The following is an 18,816-nucleotide window of genomic DNA, read 5'->3' as shown; positions in this document are numbered from 1 at the left end:
TCCTCCCGGAACGCGGGAGCGGCCGAAAGCGGCGCACGCCCAGACCGTCACGACCGTGCTCCTGATTGGCCGCGCCGCGTGACGTCACGGGGAGGGCCCGGGCGGCAGCTGGGCGCTAGAGCCCGCGCGTGCGCAGATCGAGCGCGCTGAGCGGAGGGGGGAGGTGGCCAGCAGCTTCTCCCGCGTCCGCCATTTTGTTGCTGTGGCTGTTGGGAACGGGCTGGGCAAAACCGCCCCGGAGGCGCGACGCTCTTGGGAGTCCGGTGCTTCGTGTGGCGGCGGGGGTCCTTGCAGAGCCGTGGGGGGCGCGGAGTCGGCGCGTTCCGGGCCAGGAGTGACTGGAAGCACCCCCGGTACGCCGGGCAGCCCGAGAACCCCGGGGCGGCCTCCGCTGCGGCTCGGCTTCTCCCGCCCCGACCTCGGGCTGTGCCCTGCATTCCCCGGGTCGGCTCCCTCCGTGAGGCGGCCCCGGAGCAGGCGGGCGGCGGCGGAGGATGCTGCGGGCCCGGAGCCGAGAGGAACGTGCTGGCTCGGCCCTCTAAGCGCGCCTCGAGGTGTGCCAAGAGGCCCTTCCTTGGCCGCAAAACCGTCTGTCGGGCAAAGGCGTCCAGAACAGACGAGAGTAGCCGCCGCCCCGACCCGCCGCAGAGCCCCGGTCCGACACGATGTCCTCCGCCAGGTTCGACTCCTCAGACCGCTCCGCATGGTACATGGGGCCGGTGTCTCGCCAGGAGGCGCAGACCCGGCTCCAGGGCCAGCGCCACGGTATGTTCCTAGTTCGCGATTCCTCCACCTGCCCCGGGGATTATGTGCTGTCTGTGTCCGAGAACTCGCGGGTCTCCCACTACATCATCAACTCGCTGCCCAACCGCCGTTTTAAGATCGGGGACCAGGAGTTTGACCACTTGCCGGCTCTGCTGGAGTTCTACAAGATTCACTACCTGGACACCACCACCCTAATCGAGCCCGCGCCCAGGTACGCGAGCGCCCGCGCTGCCCGGGCGCACAGCCCACTCCTACCGCGGAGGAGGGTCGAGAATGGCAGGGGTGGTTCGCTTGGGATCGGTCGAAGAGTGGGGGGTGGAGGTGTGTAATTGAACCCTTTCACCCCATTTTGAACCAAATTCTTTTCCAGAAGGCTTCTGAACGGAAGGCTAGTGTCAGGATCTGGGTCACTGGATGAGGGGATGCGTTTTAAACATGTTTAACGGCGGTTCATAGTTAAAATGCCCGCTTTTTGCCTTTCGTCACGTTATCTATTTGGGTTATTCTACTAAAGAAGAGTTTTTGTTGTTTTTAAACCCTTTTTGGACCACAGACTTCTTTGAGAATCTCAAGGAAGCCATGGCATTTCCCCCTCCCTAAAAATGCACGTACACACAACTTTACACACCATTCAAGGTTCTTGGGCTCCCTGGTCCAGTTTAAGAACTCTTGGACTGCAGCCTTTTGGAACTAACAGCCGACAAGTGAAAATGCTTGCACGTTTAGATACAAAACCTTTAACAGAACTATATATTGATACCTTGGTGCCAAGTTTGAATTACACCAGACACCTTTTGTTTTATAATTACAGAAATTTTAAAAGAAGATGCACTGGCTTCAGCGAGGACATATTTTTGAGTTTTTATATTATAGTTAACCCCCAGGCTGGACCACTAATAGGCCAGAAATCTATTTGATTAAATTCTAAGGGGGAATAAAGCTAGAATGTTAATTACTAAAGGAAATTTTTGAGCTACACTTTAATTCTATTCTCGTTTAATTTTAGATGTACATTTTGTACATCTGTAAGTCTTAATAATTTAGTGAAGTTAAGCATCCAGCATCCTGTTTTCCAAGTAAAATGCATTATTTTATTCGATTATTTGCTTTAATTTGTCTTCAGTGTTTTATCACGTTTCTTTTATTTAAATTATGCCAAATTTGAACTGAAGAAATTGCCTGGAATTTTTTTAAATGAAAAGTATTTTACTGCCCATTTTGCTTCTTGAACTTCTGTTTTAAAAGGATAGGGTGCTCATTTTTGGAATGAGGTGTTTCTGATTTTATAGATTTGCTGAGATGTTCCTCTGAGTTTTAACCATTAAAAGCTATAATAATTAAGGAGCACCCACTGGATGCGTAAGTGTTGCTTCCATGGAATAAGAGAGAAGAAACAAAGCCATGACAGTATAATGACTGTAAGATTAACTGCTGAACTAAATGGACTTTAAAAACTGGGAGAAAGTGATTATAAATCAAATAGTGTATAACAAAGACCTAGGCACCAAGAATCTGATTAGTGAAATCTCCAGGTCCCCAAAGATGCTGGTAGTTGGGAGTCAGTTTTGAGCACAGTATATTCTGATACAAGGGGTTGGAGAAAATATTAGAACCAACTATAATGAGATTTTTAGTATGTTTAAGTGAATTATTTCTCCAACTCGTGGAGGTGAATTAATATCATTAATTTCAGGCATTTATTAAGTCATACCGTGTACAAGGCATTGTGCTTGCTTTGATGTGACAGGTATTATAATAACAGCTGTTTCAGAAAATGTTAGTAAATGGTTTGATCTCCTTCTAGAGAGAGAAAAAGGAATATTCTGCAGTAGCTTCCCATTACCAACAAAAACAACTCCACATTTTTCATACATGTGTCTTTCCAGATACCAGACATAACTTTCTGTTTTGGATGCCTATCCTCCCCCCACTCCCCACCTTGTTCTTCCTTTAGTGCAGTCCCGCTAGGCAGCTCATTTAATCCCTGGTAGCCATCCCTGCCTACTTTCTCACACCTTTGTACCTTTGCTCCAGCTGTTGGCTGGGCTGCTGGCTCTAGGTTGACTGCTTAAACCCGCCCCCCCCCCCATCCTCACCTGTTGAAATTGTAACTGCTGTTCCAGGCCCCTCACATAATAGGGCCTTTTCCTGACCTCCCACTTACACGAAGCTGTAATTGTTTCTCCTCCTCTTCACTCTCTGCCCCAGGCATGTTGTAATTTAGGTTTTTATTTTCTGTTGGTATCTCGGAGGACGATCACAATTCTGGTTGAATTAGAAACAGACTGGATTTACTTTCTTAATCTTTGGATTTTCTCCCCTGAGCCTGAAATTCAAAGATTGGTTTGATATGTTTTCAGCCTTTGTAGAAAACTAGAGGTACCCTGTAAAGCCTTGGTCAAATGCAAGTCAGTTTAGTGCCTCTTCACACCCCAAACAAGATATATTAGTGGTTTAGGCATCAAAACTGAGCTCTTAAGGCCAGAGTTTCGTGCCCTTTAGCTAAAAGTTCGTGTTTTTTTAATTTTGCTTAGTGAAAAATTACAACTATGACTTCCTCAGAATTTAAGGACTGGTGCTTGTTTTCTAGTCTGATCTTTTTTATTGGAATGTTCCTCAACATTTATATTTTTTTTAAAGATTTATTTATTTGAGAGCGAGAACAGGAAGAGAGAGCATGAGCTGGGGGAGAGGCAGACTCCCCGCTGAGCAGGGAGCCCAGTGTGGGACTCTGTCCCCAGACCCTGGGATCATGACCCAAGCCAAAGGCAGACACTTAACCGACTGAGTCACCCCGGCATCCCTAGTTTTATATTTTTATTCAAATATTCACAAGAGTTATATCCCAGTGATGGGGACTGAGAACAATGGTGGCAGACGTACTTTCTCCATAATAGAACTTCTATTTTATTGAAAGAGACAAACTAAAAGTAGGAAAATAAATAAAATACAGGATTAATAAATGCTATGAAGGAAATGAAGCTGAGCAGAGAGAGTATAATAGGGACCTACCTGATGTAGTGTGGTCAGGGAAAGCATGAAGCTACCCAAGGGTAGGGAAGAGGCAAGCCTTGGGAAGGCCTGGGCTAAGAATGGGGGGAAGAGCCTTCCAGTCATAGGGAAGAGCTTAGACAAAGTCCTGAGGTCAGGAAGATAGCCATTGGGTTGGGAGTGTGGTACTTAAATAAAGGGATTCTATGAGAAGAGTTAGGAGATGTAATGGTCAAGATAAGGAAACTGGATTTTATTTAAAGTGCAGTGGGTGCCATGGAAGGAGTTTGAAGCACAGGAGTGATAGGGAGTTGTCACTGTTATCTGGGTGCAAAATGGTGGTGGCTGATGGCATATATGTCACAGGTCATATAGACTGATGTAGAGCTGTGACTTGGAGGTGCCTGTTTTGGAGTTAAGATTGATGTTGCTGATGGGATGGTGAGGGAAGAGAAAGGAGGAAACAAAGATGACTTGGTACATTTGTAACTTTGTGTCCTCTCAGTTTATCTTATTAATTGCTTTTTGTGTTTGTGGTGTTCCTGTGGTGGGTTTTATTTTTATTTTTTAAAAGATTTTATTTATTTATTTGACAGAGAGCGAGCACAAGCAGGGAGAATGGCAGGCAGAGGGAGAGGGAGAAGCAGGCTCCCCCCAGAGCAGGGAGCTCGATGTGGGACTCGATCCCAGGACCCTGAGATCATGACCTGAGCCGAAGGCAGATGCTTAACCGACTGAGCCACCCAGGCGCCCATGTGGGGGGTTTTAAATTTAACCCCCAAAAAGTGTCATATTGTATCATATGGCTTTTGTTGATTTTGAGTGATTCTAAAGGGTTCTCTTTCAGCATGTGGGTGTAATTTTTTTTTAAAGATTTTATTTTTATTTATGCGGGGGGGCCAGTGCCGGAGAGGAGCAGAGGGAGAGGGACAATCAGACTCCATGAGGAGCCCAACGAGGGGCTTGATCTCAGGACTCTGAGATCATGACCTGAGTCGAAACCAGGAGTCGGACACTTAACTGACTGAGCCACCCAGGCACCCTAGATGTAGGTGTAATTTTTATATTACAGTTGATCTGATAAACAAAACCTGTGGCAGTTTTCACCTCCAATTTATTTGAGTATAAATATTTTTAAGATTCTGTTCATTAAGTTAATGTTCAGGTAAGTGCTAGTGTTTTTTAATTTAATGGAGTTGATTTCCAGTTTAACAACAGAATATTTCAGAAGGTTCCTAGGTGGATTGTTTATTTATTTATTTTTAAGATTTTATTTATTTTTTGACAGAGAGACACAGCGAGAGAGGGAACACAAGCAGGGGGGAATGGGAGAGGGAGAAGCAGGCTTCCCGGGAGCAGGGAGCCTGGTGCGGGGCTCGATCCCAGGACCCCAGGATCATGACCTGAGCCAAAGGCGGACGCTTAACGACTGAGCCACCCAGGCGCCCCTAGGTGGATTGTTTAAATATGAAATCCATTTTCCTGTGGTTTAGAAACTGTTTTGCGTAGCTTGCTTTGCTTATATAATTCTTTAGTTTTAGCTTATACAGCTATATGAAGTTTAGGAGAAAAAGCTGAGAAGTAAAGTTTTTTAAGTGAGGCAAGTGGACCCTTAGAAAATCTTTGATTTTTGTCAGCAGACAATGCACATCTCATGTACTTAGTAACATGGAACTAACATTGAATCAACAATCCCTGTCATGTTCTTGAGAAGGTTACTGGTGTTGAGATTTTTTTTTTTTTTTTTAAGATTTTATTTGTCAGAGAGAAAGAGAGCACAAGCAGGGGAAGTGGCAGGCAGAGGGAGAAGCAGGCTCTCCACTGAGCAAGGAACCCAGTGCAGGACTCGATCCCAACACCCCTGGGATCATGACCTGAGCTGAAGGCAGATGCTTAACTGACGGAGCCACCCAGGTATCCCTGGTGCTGAGATTTTTTAAAAGGCCATTTCCATGCTATCTGCTTCGGTAGAGTAGTTGAAAAAGGATGCCCAGCTTAACCTGAGTGCCCAGAGGAGGGCCCTCCCACCTGTAAAGCAGAAGCCAAGCCCCGCATGGACCAGAGGATGCCATGGGCCACACGATCACACCTCCTTCCACATCCCCTGTTCTAAATATTTGAGGGAACTCAAATCTGGACTTTTAGAATTAGGAGTGGGGGAGAAGGATTACCAGTAATTTTGATTAGCATAGAATTTGGCACTGTGAATAAACCTTTGATTTTCCTCTTACCAGTAGTTTAAATCATCTAAATTTGATTCAGATGAGATACAAGAACATGGTCATTATGCTGGGAATGGAAGCTTGCCCAGTTGAGTTGTGTTCCCATGGCATGTAAAGTACTGGTAGCCATTTGATTTGTGACTTTTCTCTTAATATTTAAGACTCAAATTTTTAACCTTAGAAAGATTTTTTTTTTTTTTTTTAACCTAAAGAGTTGGACTAGATTATTTCTAGGTTTCCTTCAGGCTGAAATATTTTAGTTTTTCCTGGTAAGTAAAAATGGACAGTGCTTATTAGTGGGAATTCAGATTATTTTAGAGTCTGAGCTAAGATCATACCAAGTAAGGTGGGGCCACTAAGCATGTGGCAACTAGTCTGGAATGATGACTGAGAGCATGAATGGAACAGTGGTGAACTGAAGAGGCTTGGACGGCAAACCAAATGGCATACAGGATTTCTTTGTATACAGAATTAAACCAGATATAGGGAATTGGGAGTGCTGAAGTTTTTGTGTTTTCAGAAGGAGGGGAAAAAAAAGGATAGAAACAGGAATGGGAAATGCTTCCCTATGTCTTTGATATTTTATTTTTATTAGCAGGAATTTCACAGTATTGAGCCTACTCTACACCAAAGCCCAATACTAGACTCAAGACATATAATGGGAGTAAATCAAGTTAGAATACCTTGGGAGCTTAAAAGCAAGAATGATCAACTGAGGGGTCAGGGAAGGCTTGAAAGAAGAGATGAGAAGGAGGGGAGAAAAGGTGGTGGCAGTGCCTCCTGGGAAAGGCACAGAGTTGTAATTAATGTGAGTGATGGGCAGTGAGGTAGGAAGGAAGAATAATGCTAAATTGTGAAGGGCCCCCTGTGCTTTGTGAATGAGTTTAACAGTGGGAGCTGTCTAAAGCTTTTGAGAAGAGAATTGCCATGGCCAGTTACACTTTAGAAACTGTTCTGGTGTGGGACCGGGTAGGGAGAGTCTAGGGTGTGGGACTAATTAAGGGCTGTTACAGGAGAAGGAATCGTGAGAAGCCGAACTAAGATCACATGCTTTGGGACTATAGAAACTAACAGTCTTCGCTGGGCAATTGCATGTAGGTGGTGAGGAAAGAGGTATGACTTCAGGGATGATTCAGTGGTGTCTTGAAAGAAGAGAAGAGAATTGATCAGGGTGAGGAGGGATGATTGTTTTCAGTAGGGAGACTCTTTGAGATGCTTACTGGAAGCCAAGTTTAGCAGTCTGATGGGTTTGTTATTGAGAAGAGAGTTGGGGGCTAAATAATGTAGATTTGGGAGTCTAAACTTAGATAGACTACACAGAATGAGCAGAAGAGCTGTGGAATGGGGTGGAGAGGTAGCCACAGGCATAGAAAGAGCTGTAAGTGATGGTATGAATATCTAGGGATGGAAGGGTGAGGTCCTCAGTATTCAGTGCCATTTCACTAGAGGTTTTTAGCCAGTCTTCTTAGAATTGATTCTCTTATTGGGGCGCCTCGGCGGCTTTTAGTCAATTGAGCATTGGACTCTTGGTTTTGGCTCAGGAGAGGGGGAGGAGTGTCCTGTTCTTGCTGGGGGCGGGGGCGGGTCTGCTTGAGGATTCTCTACCTCTGCCCCTCCCCCCCCCACTCATGAGCACTCTCTTTTTCAAATAAATAAGTCTTTTTTTTTTTTTTAAGATTTATTTATTTGAGAGAGAGAGTGAGCAGAGGGAGAGGGAGACAAGCAGACTTTCCGGTGAGCAGGGAGCCTGATGCAGGGCTCGATCCCAGGACCCAGAGATCACGCCCTGAGCCAAAATCAAGAGTTGGGCGCTTGACTGACTGAGCCACCCAGGCACCCCAATAAATAAGTCTTTTTCTTTCTTTCTTTATTTATTTATTAAAGATTTTATTTATTTATTTGACAGAGAGAGACACAGTGAGAGAGGGAACACAAGCAGGGGGAGTGGGAAAGGGAAAAGAAGGCTTCCTGGCTGAGCAGGGGGCCCAATGCGGGGCTCGATCCCAGGACCCTGGGATCATGACCCGAGCTGAAGGCACATGCTTAAGGACTGAGCCACCCATGTGCCCCTAGAGAAGTCTTTAAAAAGAAGAATTGATTTTCTTACCTATTTTGTTTTTTTTCCCCCAACTTTTTACTGTGAAATATTTTCATACATACAAGAGAGTATGTATAGACATGTATATAATAAGAAAATTCATCAATACCCACGTGACCCCTTTAAAAAACTAGATTACCAGTACCTTTGAAATTCTCTCACAAGTTGTATTCCTTCTTTTTCATGAAGGAAATTTTAAGCTTAGAAGATATTAATGCTCAGGTTTAAAGATGTTTTATCTGTGCTTTATATATGAAGCTGAGAATGCTTTTTACCTAAAGGAGAGGGGGTTCAGGGGGTTCATTGACATTAGGTAGGAAAGGCCAATTTCCAGTTAGTCATCCAGGGCCTTCCTGCTCAGTATGCTGTGGACTATAGGCACAAGACAGGGAGGAAGCATGGGTCTTAGAATATTTGAATGGGCTTGGAAAACTCTATGTAAATTTTATTTTTTTTTAATTTTATTTATTTGAGAGAGAGAGCGCACGAGCAGGGTGAGGGGCAGAGGGAGAAGCAGACTTCTCGCTGAGCAGGGAGCCGGACTTGGGGCTCGATCCTGGGACTCCGGGATCATGACCTGAGCCAAAGGCAGGTGCTTAACCGACTGAGCCACCCAGGCACCCCTCTTTGTATGTAAAATTTAAAGAGGAGTTTACAGGTGCTCTTTTACAGTCTTGATCAAGGAACAAATCGAAATGAGAAACAATGAATTATTGCAGTTTTATGTTACATATTACTTTGGGCTGTGGGACCTAATAGAAAGGGCAAGATAGGGTGCCTGGGTGGCTCAGTTGGTTAAGCGACTGCCTTCGGCTCAGGTCATGATCCTGGAGTCCCTGGATCGAGTCCCACATCAGGCTCCCGGCTCGGCAGGGAGCCTGCTTCTCCCTCTGACCCTCCCCCCTCTCGTGCTCTCTGTCTCTCTCATTCTCTCTGTCTCAGATAAATAAATAAAATCTTTAAAAAAAAAAAAAAAAGGGCAAGATAATCTGCCCTGGCATCATCATGGTTTCATGTCTATAGTGGAACTAATGTGTAATTTGCAGGGAATTTTGATGAATACATGAGTTTGAGGATATGGGGTGGAAGACTTTGAATTTATGTCAGGGATGTGGCTGGGAGATTGGTTTGATGTGAATTTAGGGATATCTGTGTATGTACTAAATTGGGAAATGAGCCCTACAGTCACTCTAGCAGTATAATGGTGGAGAAAGTATAAGCTATCCTCCATCTTTGTCACATTTGCATACATCCTCCTTACCAGGGAAGTATTGAAAGTTGAAAAGCACCCTCTGCTCTTTTAAGCCAGTAATATAGACAATGAATCAGCAAACTTTCAATAAGGGGGCAGATAGTAAATATTTTAAGCTTTATAGGCTGTATATAGTCTCTCACAGTTTCTCAACTATGCCCTTACAGCACAAAAACAGTCATAGACAATACTATAAATGAGTGAGTTTGGCTGTGTTGTAATAAAACTTTATTTACAAAACCATACAGTAGGCTGAATGGCCCACAGGCCATAGTTTGCAGGCTCCTAGGCCAGACTCAGTTTTTGTATAGTGTCCTGAAGCTAAGAATGGTTCTTCTATTTTTGAAAGAGTGTATTTTAAAAAAAGAAGAGTATACAACATAGGCCATATGTATAGTCCGCAAAGCCTCAAACATGTACCAGCCTTTTAGAGAAGTTTGTCAACCTCAAGGGCCTTGCCAGCAAAGCTCCTGGTCTGTGCTTATAGGAATAAGTCGTGTGCCCCGTGAGGTATGGGGAGGCTGGGGAAGGGAGCATTTGAACCTTCAGGCCTCTAGTCTTTTTCTGATTTAGAACCAAAATATGTAAGCCTGTCTTCAACAGAATCTTTCAATTCCAAAGGGGGCTAGTCTTCAGCTTCTAGTGCATTGCCTCCTTGCCTGTTCTCCTGCCCCTTAATAGAATTCACGCCTTCCTTTGAGTGCTCCTTGACCCTATCAGCTTCTGTCATGGCATATTAATTACTCGTTGTGCTGTGTTTTTGTCTTCTAGTCTCTATGCTAAATTGGCAGTCTTCTAAGAGCAAGAACTTGGTTTTAATTCATTGTCTGTCTCCCAAGTTCTACACTTGATCTTAGCCAAAAGGCCAAGAAGCGATTGTCTCCCAAGTTCTTAGTGTGTAGTAAGTCTAGTGGATGCCTGGGTAGATGAATTTCGTTAGTGTTAATCCCCACTGAAACTGTATTAGTGTCCTCATGATTTGTATTGTAGAAATAAATGCTTTTAACTTTTTAAGTATACAGATAATGAAATACCCTTGGCTGGGGTCTGAGATGGAACTGATTGTGCTTTTAGTAAAATATGAGATTTATGTAGTACTACCCAAACTTTTCACAGATTGTCTGTGGCCCTTGAAATAGGGGCAGGGTGTACCTTAAAGATGGTAGGGGTGGGAGCTAATTGGATGCTCAGTAACAACCAGGAACTATTGTGCATGTTTCACATACAATCTGACGTTAATTCCCATGCAACCGAAAGACGCGGGGTTTATTCCCGAGGCTGACTAGCTTAGAGGTTATGAGTAAGTACTCTAGAACCAGACTGCCTGAGTACAAATATAACCCTGTGTTGGCATTGGCTTCCTCATCTGTGAGATGGGGATAATCACAGGATTGCTGAGAGGATGAAATAATTTAAAGTCTATATAGACTGCAAACAGTGCCTGGCATAGGTAGAAAGTGTCAACTCTGTTACTGTTCCTACTCCTGCTATCTCTTTTCAAAACGTATTGATATTAAGCAGTTTGCCCCTCAGTATCATGTTGTTGTTAATAAGCAATAAGATCTTAGAGGGTTTTTTTTTTTAAAGATTTTATCTATTTATTTGAAAGAGTATATTTTTAAAAAAAATTTTTAAACAGAGAAAGAGAGAGTGTGAGTGAGCGCAAGCAGGGGGGAGCAGCAGAGGGAGAGGGAGAAGCAGACCCCCTGAGATTTTAGAGGTTTTAAATCAAGCTCCTAATCACCGTGGCATAATACATAGACTGCTGTTAATTCAGTTGTTAGTATACTATATTAAACTAGTCATTTACATTTAAAAGATGTAAGTTTTGCCAAATTATGAAGACTGCCTTTTGGAAAGTAGTGTGGCAGTGTGTACCAAGGGCCATGAAAATGTCCCTGTTCTTTAATCTGGAAATCTAGGCTTTACAAAAAATCTAATATTGAGATGGTTCAGTTGGTTGGGCATCCAACTCTTGGTTTCAGCTCCGGCTGTGATCTCAGGATCGTGAGATTGAGCCCCAGGTTGGGCTCGGTGCTGGGCGTGGAGCCTGCTTAAGATTCCCTCCCTCTCCATCTCCCCCTCCCCCCATAAAAAAATTGAATATCAAGAAACTATATTCAAAAGGCTTTGTGATGTTGATGATCGAATAGGGAGAAAGAAAAACTAAATATCCAGAAACACAGGGATGCTTAATTGCTGCAGGCTCACAGAATGAAATGTTATCCTGACATAAAAGTAAATGATCATGTAGACCAGTGATACAGGGAAACACCTGTGGTGTGATATTAGGCAGAAAAACTGCCATGGGCATACACAAGACTCTTTTAAGAAAGCCATAAAGTTTGGGTGGCTGCATGGCTCAGTCTGTTAAGCGTCCAACTCTTGGTTTCAACTCAGGTCCTGATCTCGTGGGTCATGAGATCCAGCTTGGCTTTGGGCTCCATGCGCAGCAGTAGTCCACTTGGATATTCTCTCTCTCTCTGCCCCTCTCCCTGCTCATGCACTCTCTCTCTCAAATAAATAAATCTTTTTTTTAAAAAAGCCATAAATTTGGCCAGTGGGAGGGGTGAAAAAGTAGTTATGATGGGGCAGGAGCTGTGGGTTTTTTTTTTTTTTTCTCTCTCTTTTTTGGGGGGAGCTGGGTATTGTTTTTGTTTTTTAAGATTTTATTTTATTTTTAAGTAATCTCTATACGCAACACAGGGCTTGAATTCAGAACCAGGAAATCAAGAGTTGCATGCTCTACTGACTGAGCCAGCCAACTCCCTTGTTGTCCCTTTTTTGCTGAATGCTGTAACATGGTGGCATTTTTATAAAGGAAAAAAAATTAAAATATTTGAACATAATTATATGCAAACAATGAATCATGGAACACTACATCAAAAGCTAATGACGTAATGTAGGGTGACTAACATAAAATAAAATTTAAAAAATATTTAAACGTAAGAGATCGCATTGTTATATGAAGTAACTTTTTAGATCATTAATTGGAGGAAAGAAAGAGAGTGGACATGAGTTAATAGACGATAAAACAGGGGCACCTGGGGGGCTTAGTCGGTTAAGCAGCCGACTCTCAATCTCGGCTCCAGTCATGATCTCAGGGTCCTGGTATTGAGGCTTGTGTCGGGTTCCCTGCTCAGCAGGGAGACTGCTTGAGGATTCTTACTCCCTCTGCCCCTCCACCCACTTGCACACACTCCCCCTACCCCCAAATAAGTAGGTAAATAAATTATCTTTTAAAAAAAAGATAAATTCGGGCGCCTGGGTGGCTCAGTTGGTTAAGCGACTGCTTTCGGCTCAGGTCATGATCCTGGAGTCCCTGGATCGAGTCCCGCATCGGGCTCCCTGCTGGGCAGGGAGCCTGCTTCTCCCTCTGACCCTCCCCCCTCTCGTGCTCTCTCTCTCTCATTCTCTCTGTCTCAAATAAATAAATAAAATCTTAAAAAAAAAATTCTCTTAAAAAAAAAAGATAAATTGGAAACCATAGTCAGTAGTTAAACAGGCATTTCCTATTTTTGGCTTACTCTCCCTCAAGGCTACTCTAGAACGGGGCTCTGGTGATGGATGGTTCTGCAGGCAAAGTCACTTCAGAGGTGCGAACTCTTTGGATGAAGCCCAGGGTTTGTTACTCTGGTGTGGATTCTGTGCTTTAGAAAAGTTAAGTGGTGGAGGGAGCTAATGGTAAAATAGGTTTTTTTCCCCACAAGTTGGTGTATTTGCAACTTCTCAGAACATTTCTTAGGTGAAGAGAGACTGCTATACTTTTGCAGAAGAGGCATTACAGATGGGGTGTTACTGGAGAGCAGGGACTGCACTTTTATAACTGACCCTGGGAGGGCATTCTGTAGCTTGGCAAATACAGGCTGATCATCTTGAGCATAGCAGAGGGGTGTGGTGGTGTCTGGACTGATGCTTTGATGAGAGCTCTTGCCTGTGAGTTCTGCAGTGAAAAGGTCCCTGTGTTTTCATTTTGATGCTCAGATGGTTATTTCTGCATAAAATGCAATATGGATTTGTTTGTTTGTTTTTAATTTGACAGGCGTATAAACCCTTTTCTGGTTTTTGTATTTTGAAGGACACAGAAACTGAAGCCTTTGTCATTTTCTCTCTGGATGCCCAGGGAAGTGTGCAGGAAGCATGCCATAGATTAGGACCAGGAGGAAAAATGTGTGATGGCTGTGACAGGGTCCTAAGGAAGGCAGCTACTGAACTTACTCAAGATTTTAAATATAAATTCAGACCAGTTGTATCTCTGTGAACAAAAAACAAAAAAAAAAACTATTCCTATGAAACAGAGATGGTGTATGTGTGTATGCACTTGACGTGATTTAACAAGGTCTATTCAGGCAATACTAACTGCAGAACATAAAACAGTGTGACAGAACCTTCTTAACTACTGAGAATATAGCAAGGGAAATAATTCACTGTAGAGGAGAATGGTTTATTTAAAAGTTTGACAAACACTGGTATCGAATAAGATTTTTCTCTTAGAGTTAATTTTCTTTCTCTCTGAAGGTACCCAAGCCCACCAATGGGATCTGTATCAGCACCCAACCTGCCTACAGCAGAAGAAAATCTGGAATATGTACGGACTCTCTATGATTTTCCTGGGAATGATGCTGAAGACCTGCCCTTTAAAAAGGGTGAGATCCTGGTCATAATAGAGAAGCCGGAAGAACAGTGGTGGAGCGCCCGGAACAAGGATGGCCGGATTGGGATGATTCCCGTTCCTTACGTTGAAAAGCTTGTGAGATCCTCACCACATGGAAAGCATGGGAATAGGAATTCCAACAGTTACGGGATCCCAGAACCTGCTCATGCCTATGCTCAACCTCAGACCACAACTCCTCTACCTGCAGTTTCCAGTACTCCTGGGGCAGCGATCAACCCTTTGCCATCCACACAGAATGGACCTGTCTTTGCCAAAGCCATCCAGAAAAGAGTACCCTGTGCTTATGACAAGACTGCTTTGGCATTAGAGGTAAAATTTACAGGGCTGTTTTTTTGGGTCTTTTTGACATTTGGTTTTCATTTTTAGTTTTAATTTTGTTTCTGCAGAGTAACGACTGCTCACTTAAAGTTCTGTTCAGGGGAATAAGATAACTGGGTGATTTTGGAAGATCCACTGTGAGTGTCCCACATGACTCTTGTCCTTTCCTATCCTTGTTTCTCCCAAGGTGTAGTCTCTCCTAGGTTTAGTCCCACAGTAGTTGGTTTTCTTTCCAGTGAGAAAAGATGATGGTTAATAAAGACCCATGACCTAGAGACGAAATCAGCATACAGGTAGACACAGAGCCACTTGTACAGGTCCGTATTTTTGACATCGTGATTAGTTGAGGAAAAATACGAATAAACGTCTTAAAATTCCTCTTCAGCTAGGAAGAGATAAAAGTTTAAAATATCTCAGACCGGGGTGCCTGGGTGGCTCAGTCAGTTAAGTGTCTGCCTTCTGCTCAGGTCCTGATCCCAGGGTCTTGTAATCAAGCCCCACGTCAGGCTCCCTGCTCAATGGGGAGTCTGCTTCTCCCTCTCCCTCCACCCCTCCCCCTACTTGTGCTCGTGCATGCTCTCTCTCAAATAAATAAATCTTTAATTAAAAAAATATGTATCTCAGACCTTACTTACCAGATTTATTTTTTTTAAGACTCTTGGAAAGCTTAGCATGTAACTGTGGCTTTCTGAACCAAGAAGTCCTGAAGACCAGTGTTGATAAGCCTGTTGAGGGCGTAAAACTGTGTATCACAGAAAGTAGAAGTTTGATGAGACATCCGATAAACCTGGAGTGACCATAAATGAGCACAAACCCCAGAGGAAGAACAGAAGGATTTGAAAAATAGATTTTTTGGGTACCTGGGTGGCTCAGTTGGTTAAGTGTCCGACTTTTGATCTCAGCTTGGGTCTCAATCTTAGGGTCATGAGTTCAAGCCCCATGTCAGGCTCCGTGCTGGGTGTGGAGCCTACTTAAGGGGGAAAAAAAAGATTTAAAATTAATAATTTTAGAACAGTCCTATATGTTTTTCATGTTATTTTTTACAAGGTGTAAAATACGTGCAGTGAGATGGGCCCTAAATATTAACATCTCAGAACATGGAATTTGATGCCACAAATCCTAGCTCTTTTATTTGTAGATAAGTTGTGAAAATGCCTTGTGAGCCACAAACTACTAGGTAAATAAGTATCATTATAATATGATTACAATTGAATACTCTTCGTTGGTATTATCAAATTGCATATATGTTGGAGAAGCTGAGATGAAGCTAGTGATTGTTTTTTGTGTGTTCACCCCAAGGTCAAAGTAGGGCAGGGTTGGGAGACAGCCCAGGTACATGACAGAAGGATGAAGTAATGGAGCCTGTTGCTTCAAAAAGCAGAACTTAACCCATAGAACAGCCTGTCCACAGATAAATGCTAGTATTGATTTTTGTGTGTGCTGTTTTTTCCATTGGTTATCCTCCATTTTCCTTGGATGAGGAGTAATGTCCGAGCGAACTACACCTGAAGGTTTGTTGCAGTCTGATTACTTCTCCCTCTCACGTTGGCTGTAAAGGAGTAAGTTTCTGGGGCTTGTGGCAGGGACCAGGTCTAGGCAGGAGTCACATGCTTTTAATGCTTCCCAGTGGAGGAACAGGAAAGAAACCAGACCTAATCCTGGCTGAGTAGGCCTTCTAGCTTTCTCATCCCCACACAGACCTGCCCCTGCACAGGTGTACACCCCTAGCCTAGTTCACACAGCACCCTAAAATTACGTGGGGTGTTCTGGGCTCTAAAACCTTCCAGTTTGGGGCGCCTGGGTGGCTCAGTTGGTTAAGCGACTGTCTTCGGCTCAGGTCATGATCCTGGAGTCCCTGGATCGAGTCCCGCATCGGGCTCCCTGCTCAGCAGGGAGTCTGCTTCTTCCTCTGACCCTCCCCCCTCTCATGTGCTCTCTCTCATTCTCTCTCTCTCAAATAAATAAATAAAATCTTTAAAATAAAAAAATAAATAAATAAAACCTTCCAGTTTGCATAGTGATTCCTGCCTTTTGAGGCATTTTCACATCTGTTGTCTCATCATAGGAGTGGAGAGCTCGGATTCGGAGAGGAGTTGTGACTCACATGTGTTCGACACACGGGGGTTGAGGCACCCACTCAGAATTCCAGGCTCCATAGAGGAAGTCAGGAATTGGGCTCTTACCTGAGCTAGGGTTTAAAGCCTCACTCCATTTAGGCCACCTGCCTGTTCACCTCTAGCTCTAAGATGTGTGTGCATTTTAGAAACCTGTATCTCCTGTGCGTTGCTCAGAGTGTGCATAGGGGGGATTGTAGAGTGGAAGACCAGGTACTATAAAGGGGATCATTTATTTTCTTTTTTTAATAAGATTTATTTATTTATTAGAGAACGTGGGCGGGAGCCGGGGCGGGAGTGGGGGACACAGAGGGAGAGGGAAAATCGTTGAGCAGACTGCCCACCCAGCAGGGAATCCCAGCACGGCGTGATCGCAGAAGATCTCACTCAGATCCCTGAGGTCATGACCTGGGCTGGAATCAAGAGTTGGCTGCTTAACTGAATGAGCCACCCAGGCACCCCTAAAGGAGATCATTTAGAGCTTGGTGAGCAGATATGTGGGTAGGTGATGAGGATTAGATTAGACCAGGATGAGGATTAAAAGCCTGGCTAATGATGGATATTGGGGCACCTGGGTGGATCAGTTGGTTAAGCGTCTGCCTTCAGCTCAGGTCATGATTCCACCATGGTGGGATTGAGCCCCGTGTCGGGCTCCCTCTCCCTCTCTGCCCATCTGCCCTGCTTGTGCTGTCTCGCTCTATTTCAGATTTTTTTTTTTTTTTTTAATTTATCTGACAGAGCGAGAGAGCACAAGCAGGGGGAACAGTAGAGGCAGAGGGAGAAGCAGGTTCCCCGCTGAGCAGGGACCCCCCAATGCGGGGCTCGATCCCAGGACCCTGGGATCATGACCTGAGCCGAAGGCAGACGCTTAACCATCTGAGCACCCAGGCGCTCTTGCTCTATTTCAAATAAATAAATAAAATGATGTATATTTTAAGGTAACCCACATACTTGGCTGTTATGCAGTTCTTGTTTCTCAGACCCCAGAAAGAGGTCTCCACACCTTAGTCTCCTTGTGACACTACCCCAACTGTGTAAGTCTCATCAAAGGCTTGCTTTGGTGTTTCACCAAGAGTGTAAGGGGGACCCGAGTAATAAACTTTTGCCAAATTCCACTTAATGGTATTTCTCATTCTGTATATTTAAATGAGACTTTTGGCTATAGCATAAGTAAATAGTTCTATGAGCTGCGTTATCTTCTAAAACTTAGTGCGTGTCTGATCTTGTTAAAAACAACTCTCTTGAGACTTTTGCAATTAGGTTACCAGGAAAAGTATTAAAATTAAAATAAGAAAGGTGAAATAAGTAGGACAAAATGTGCCAGTAATTGAAGCTTCCTTATTTCCCTTGGTGGTATTAGTGAGAACGATGAGGGCTTAGGTGAACTTTATTTCATGAATCATTTCACACTTTTTTTCATAAAACTTGATTTTTCAAAAGAACATTCCTACAAGTAAAGAGAGATTTGATTTTATTTATTTTTATAGATTTTATTTATTTATTTATTTGAGAGAGCATGCAGATGCATGCGCATGAGAGCGGGGTGAGGGGCAGAGGGAGAAGCAGACTTCCTACCGAGCAGGGAGCCTGATGCAGGGCTTGATCCGGGGACTCCAGGATTATGACCTGAGCCAAAGGCAGAGACGCCCAACCGACTGAGCCACCCAGGTGCCCATAAAGAGAGATTTTTAAAACAGGTCTGTGTTTAGCCGTTTTTCTCTCTTGCTTACCTCTTTTCAAGTGAGTTGGTGCTTGGGATTTAATTTGAAAAGGAATACTTGGTACCTGGGGTGTGGTAAAGCAAGATGGTCAAGGAAAGATCATGGACCTGCATTCAGGTCCTGGCTTTTCGTGGTGTGATCTTGGGCAAGCTACTTCAATTCTTTTGAGTCTAAAAGGCACCCTTGTTCTGAAGTTGATGTGAGTTTGTTCATTAATCATCCATTCATGCAACCAACCTGTGAGGGATGTCTTGTAGGTCCCTACCACCAAGGTGCTTACCACCTAGTGAGAGAATAGAGACAAACCAGCAATGTGGTAAGTGCTGTAATAACACAGAGTAGGAGGGAGAGTGGGGAAGGGCGGGGGTAGGAGATGGGAGTGTGGGTATTTGTCTGGGAAGTCTTCCTGGAGGAGGTGACCCTTGAACTGAGTTTTGAAGGATGAACAGAAGTTAGGTGGGTGGGGGCGCCTGGGTGGCTCAGTTGGTTAAGCGACTGCCTTCGGCTCAGGTCATGATCCTGGAGTCCCTGGATCGAGTCCCGCATCGGGCTCCCTGCTCGGCAGGGAGTCTGCTTCTCCCTCTGACCCTCCCCCCTCTCATGTACTCGCTCTCTCTCATTCTCTCTCTCTCAAATAAATAAATAAAATCTTTAAAAAAA

General features: G+C 44.1%; 1 protein-coding gene across 1 annotated transcript; it reads left to right on the top strand.

Annotated features, from left to right (window-relative positions):
- The first annotated feature begins 139 nt into the window (after window positions 1-139).
- CRKL (CRK like proto-oncogene, adaptor protein) lies at window positions 140-16,091 on the top strand. The gene is made up of 2 exons (XM_081801688.1): window positions 140-976; window positions 13,847-16,091. Exons 1-2 carry the CDS (start codon window positions 666-668, stop codon window positions 14,367-14,369), a joined length of 834 nt encoding a protein of 277 aa, XP_081657814.1. The 5' UTR covers window positions 140-665; the 3' UTR covers window positions 14,370-16,091.
- Window positions 16,092-18,816: the final 2,725 nt, after the last annotated feature.

This window comes from Leptonychotes weddellii, chromosome 13, assembly GCF_054177405.1.
Source record: "Leptonychotes weddellii isolate Sample4059 chromosome 13, ASM5417740v2, whole genome shotgun sequence".
NCBI classification, from domain to species: Eukaryota; Metazoa; Chordata; class Mammalia; order Carnivora; family Phocidae; genus Leptonychotes; species Leptonychotes weddellii.
This window is presented reverse-complemented; position numbering and strand designations above follow the sequence as displayed.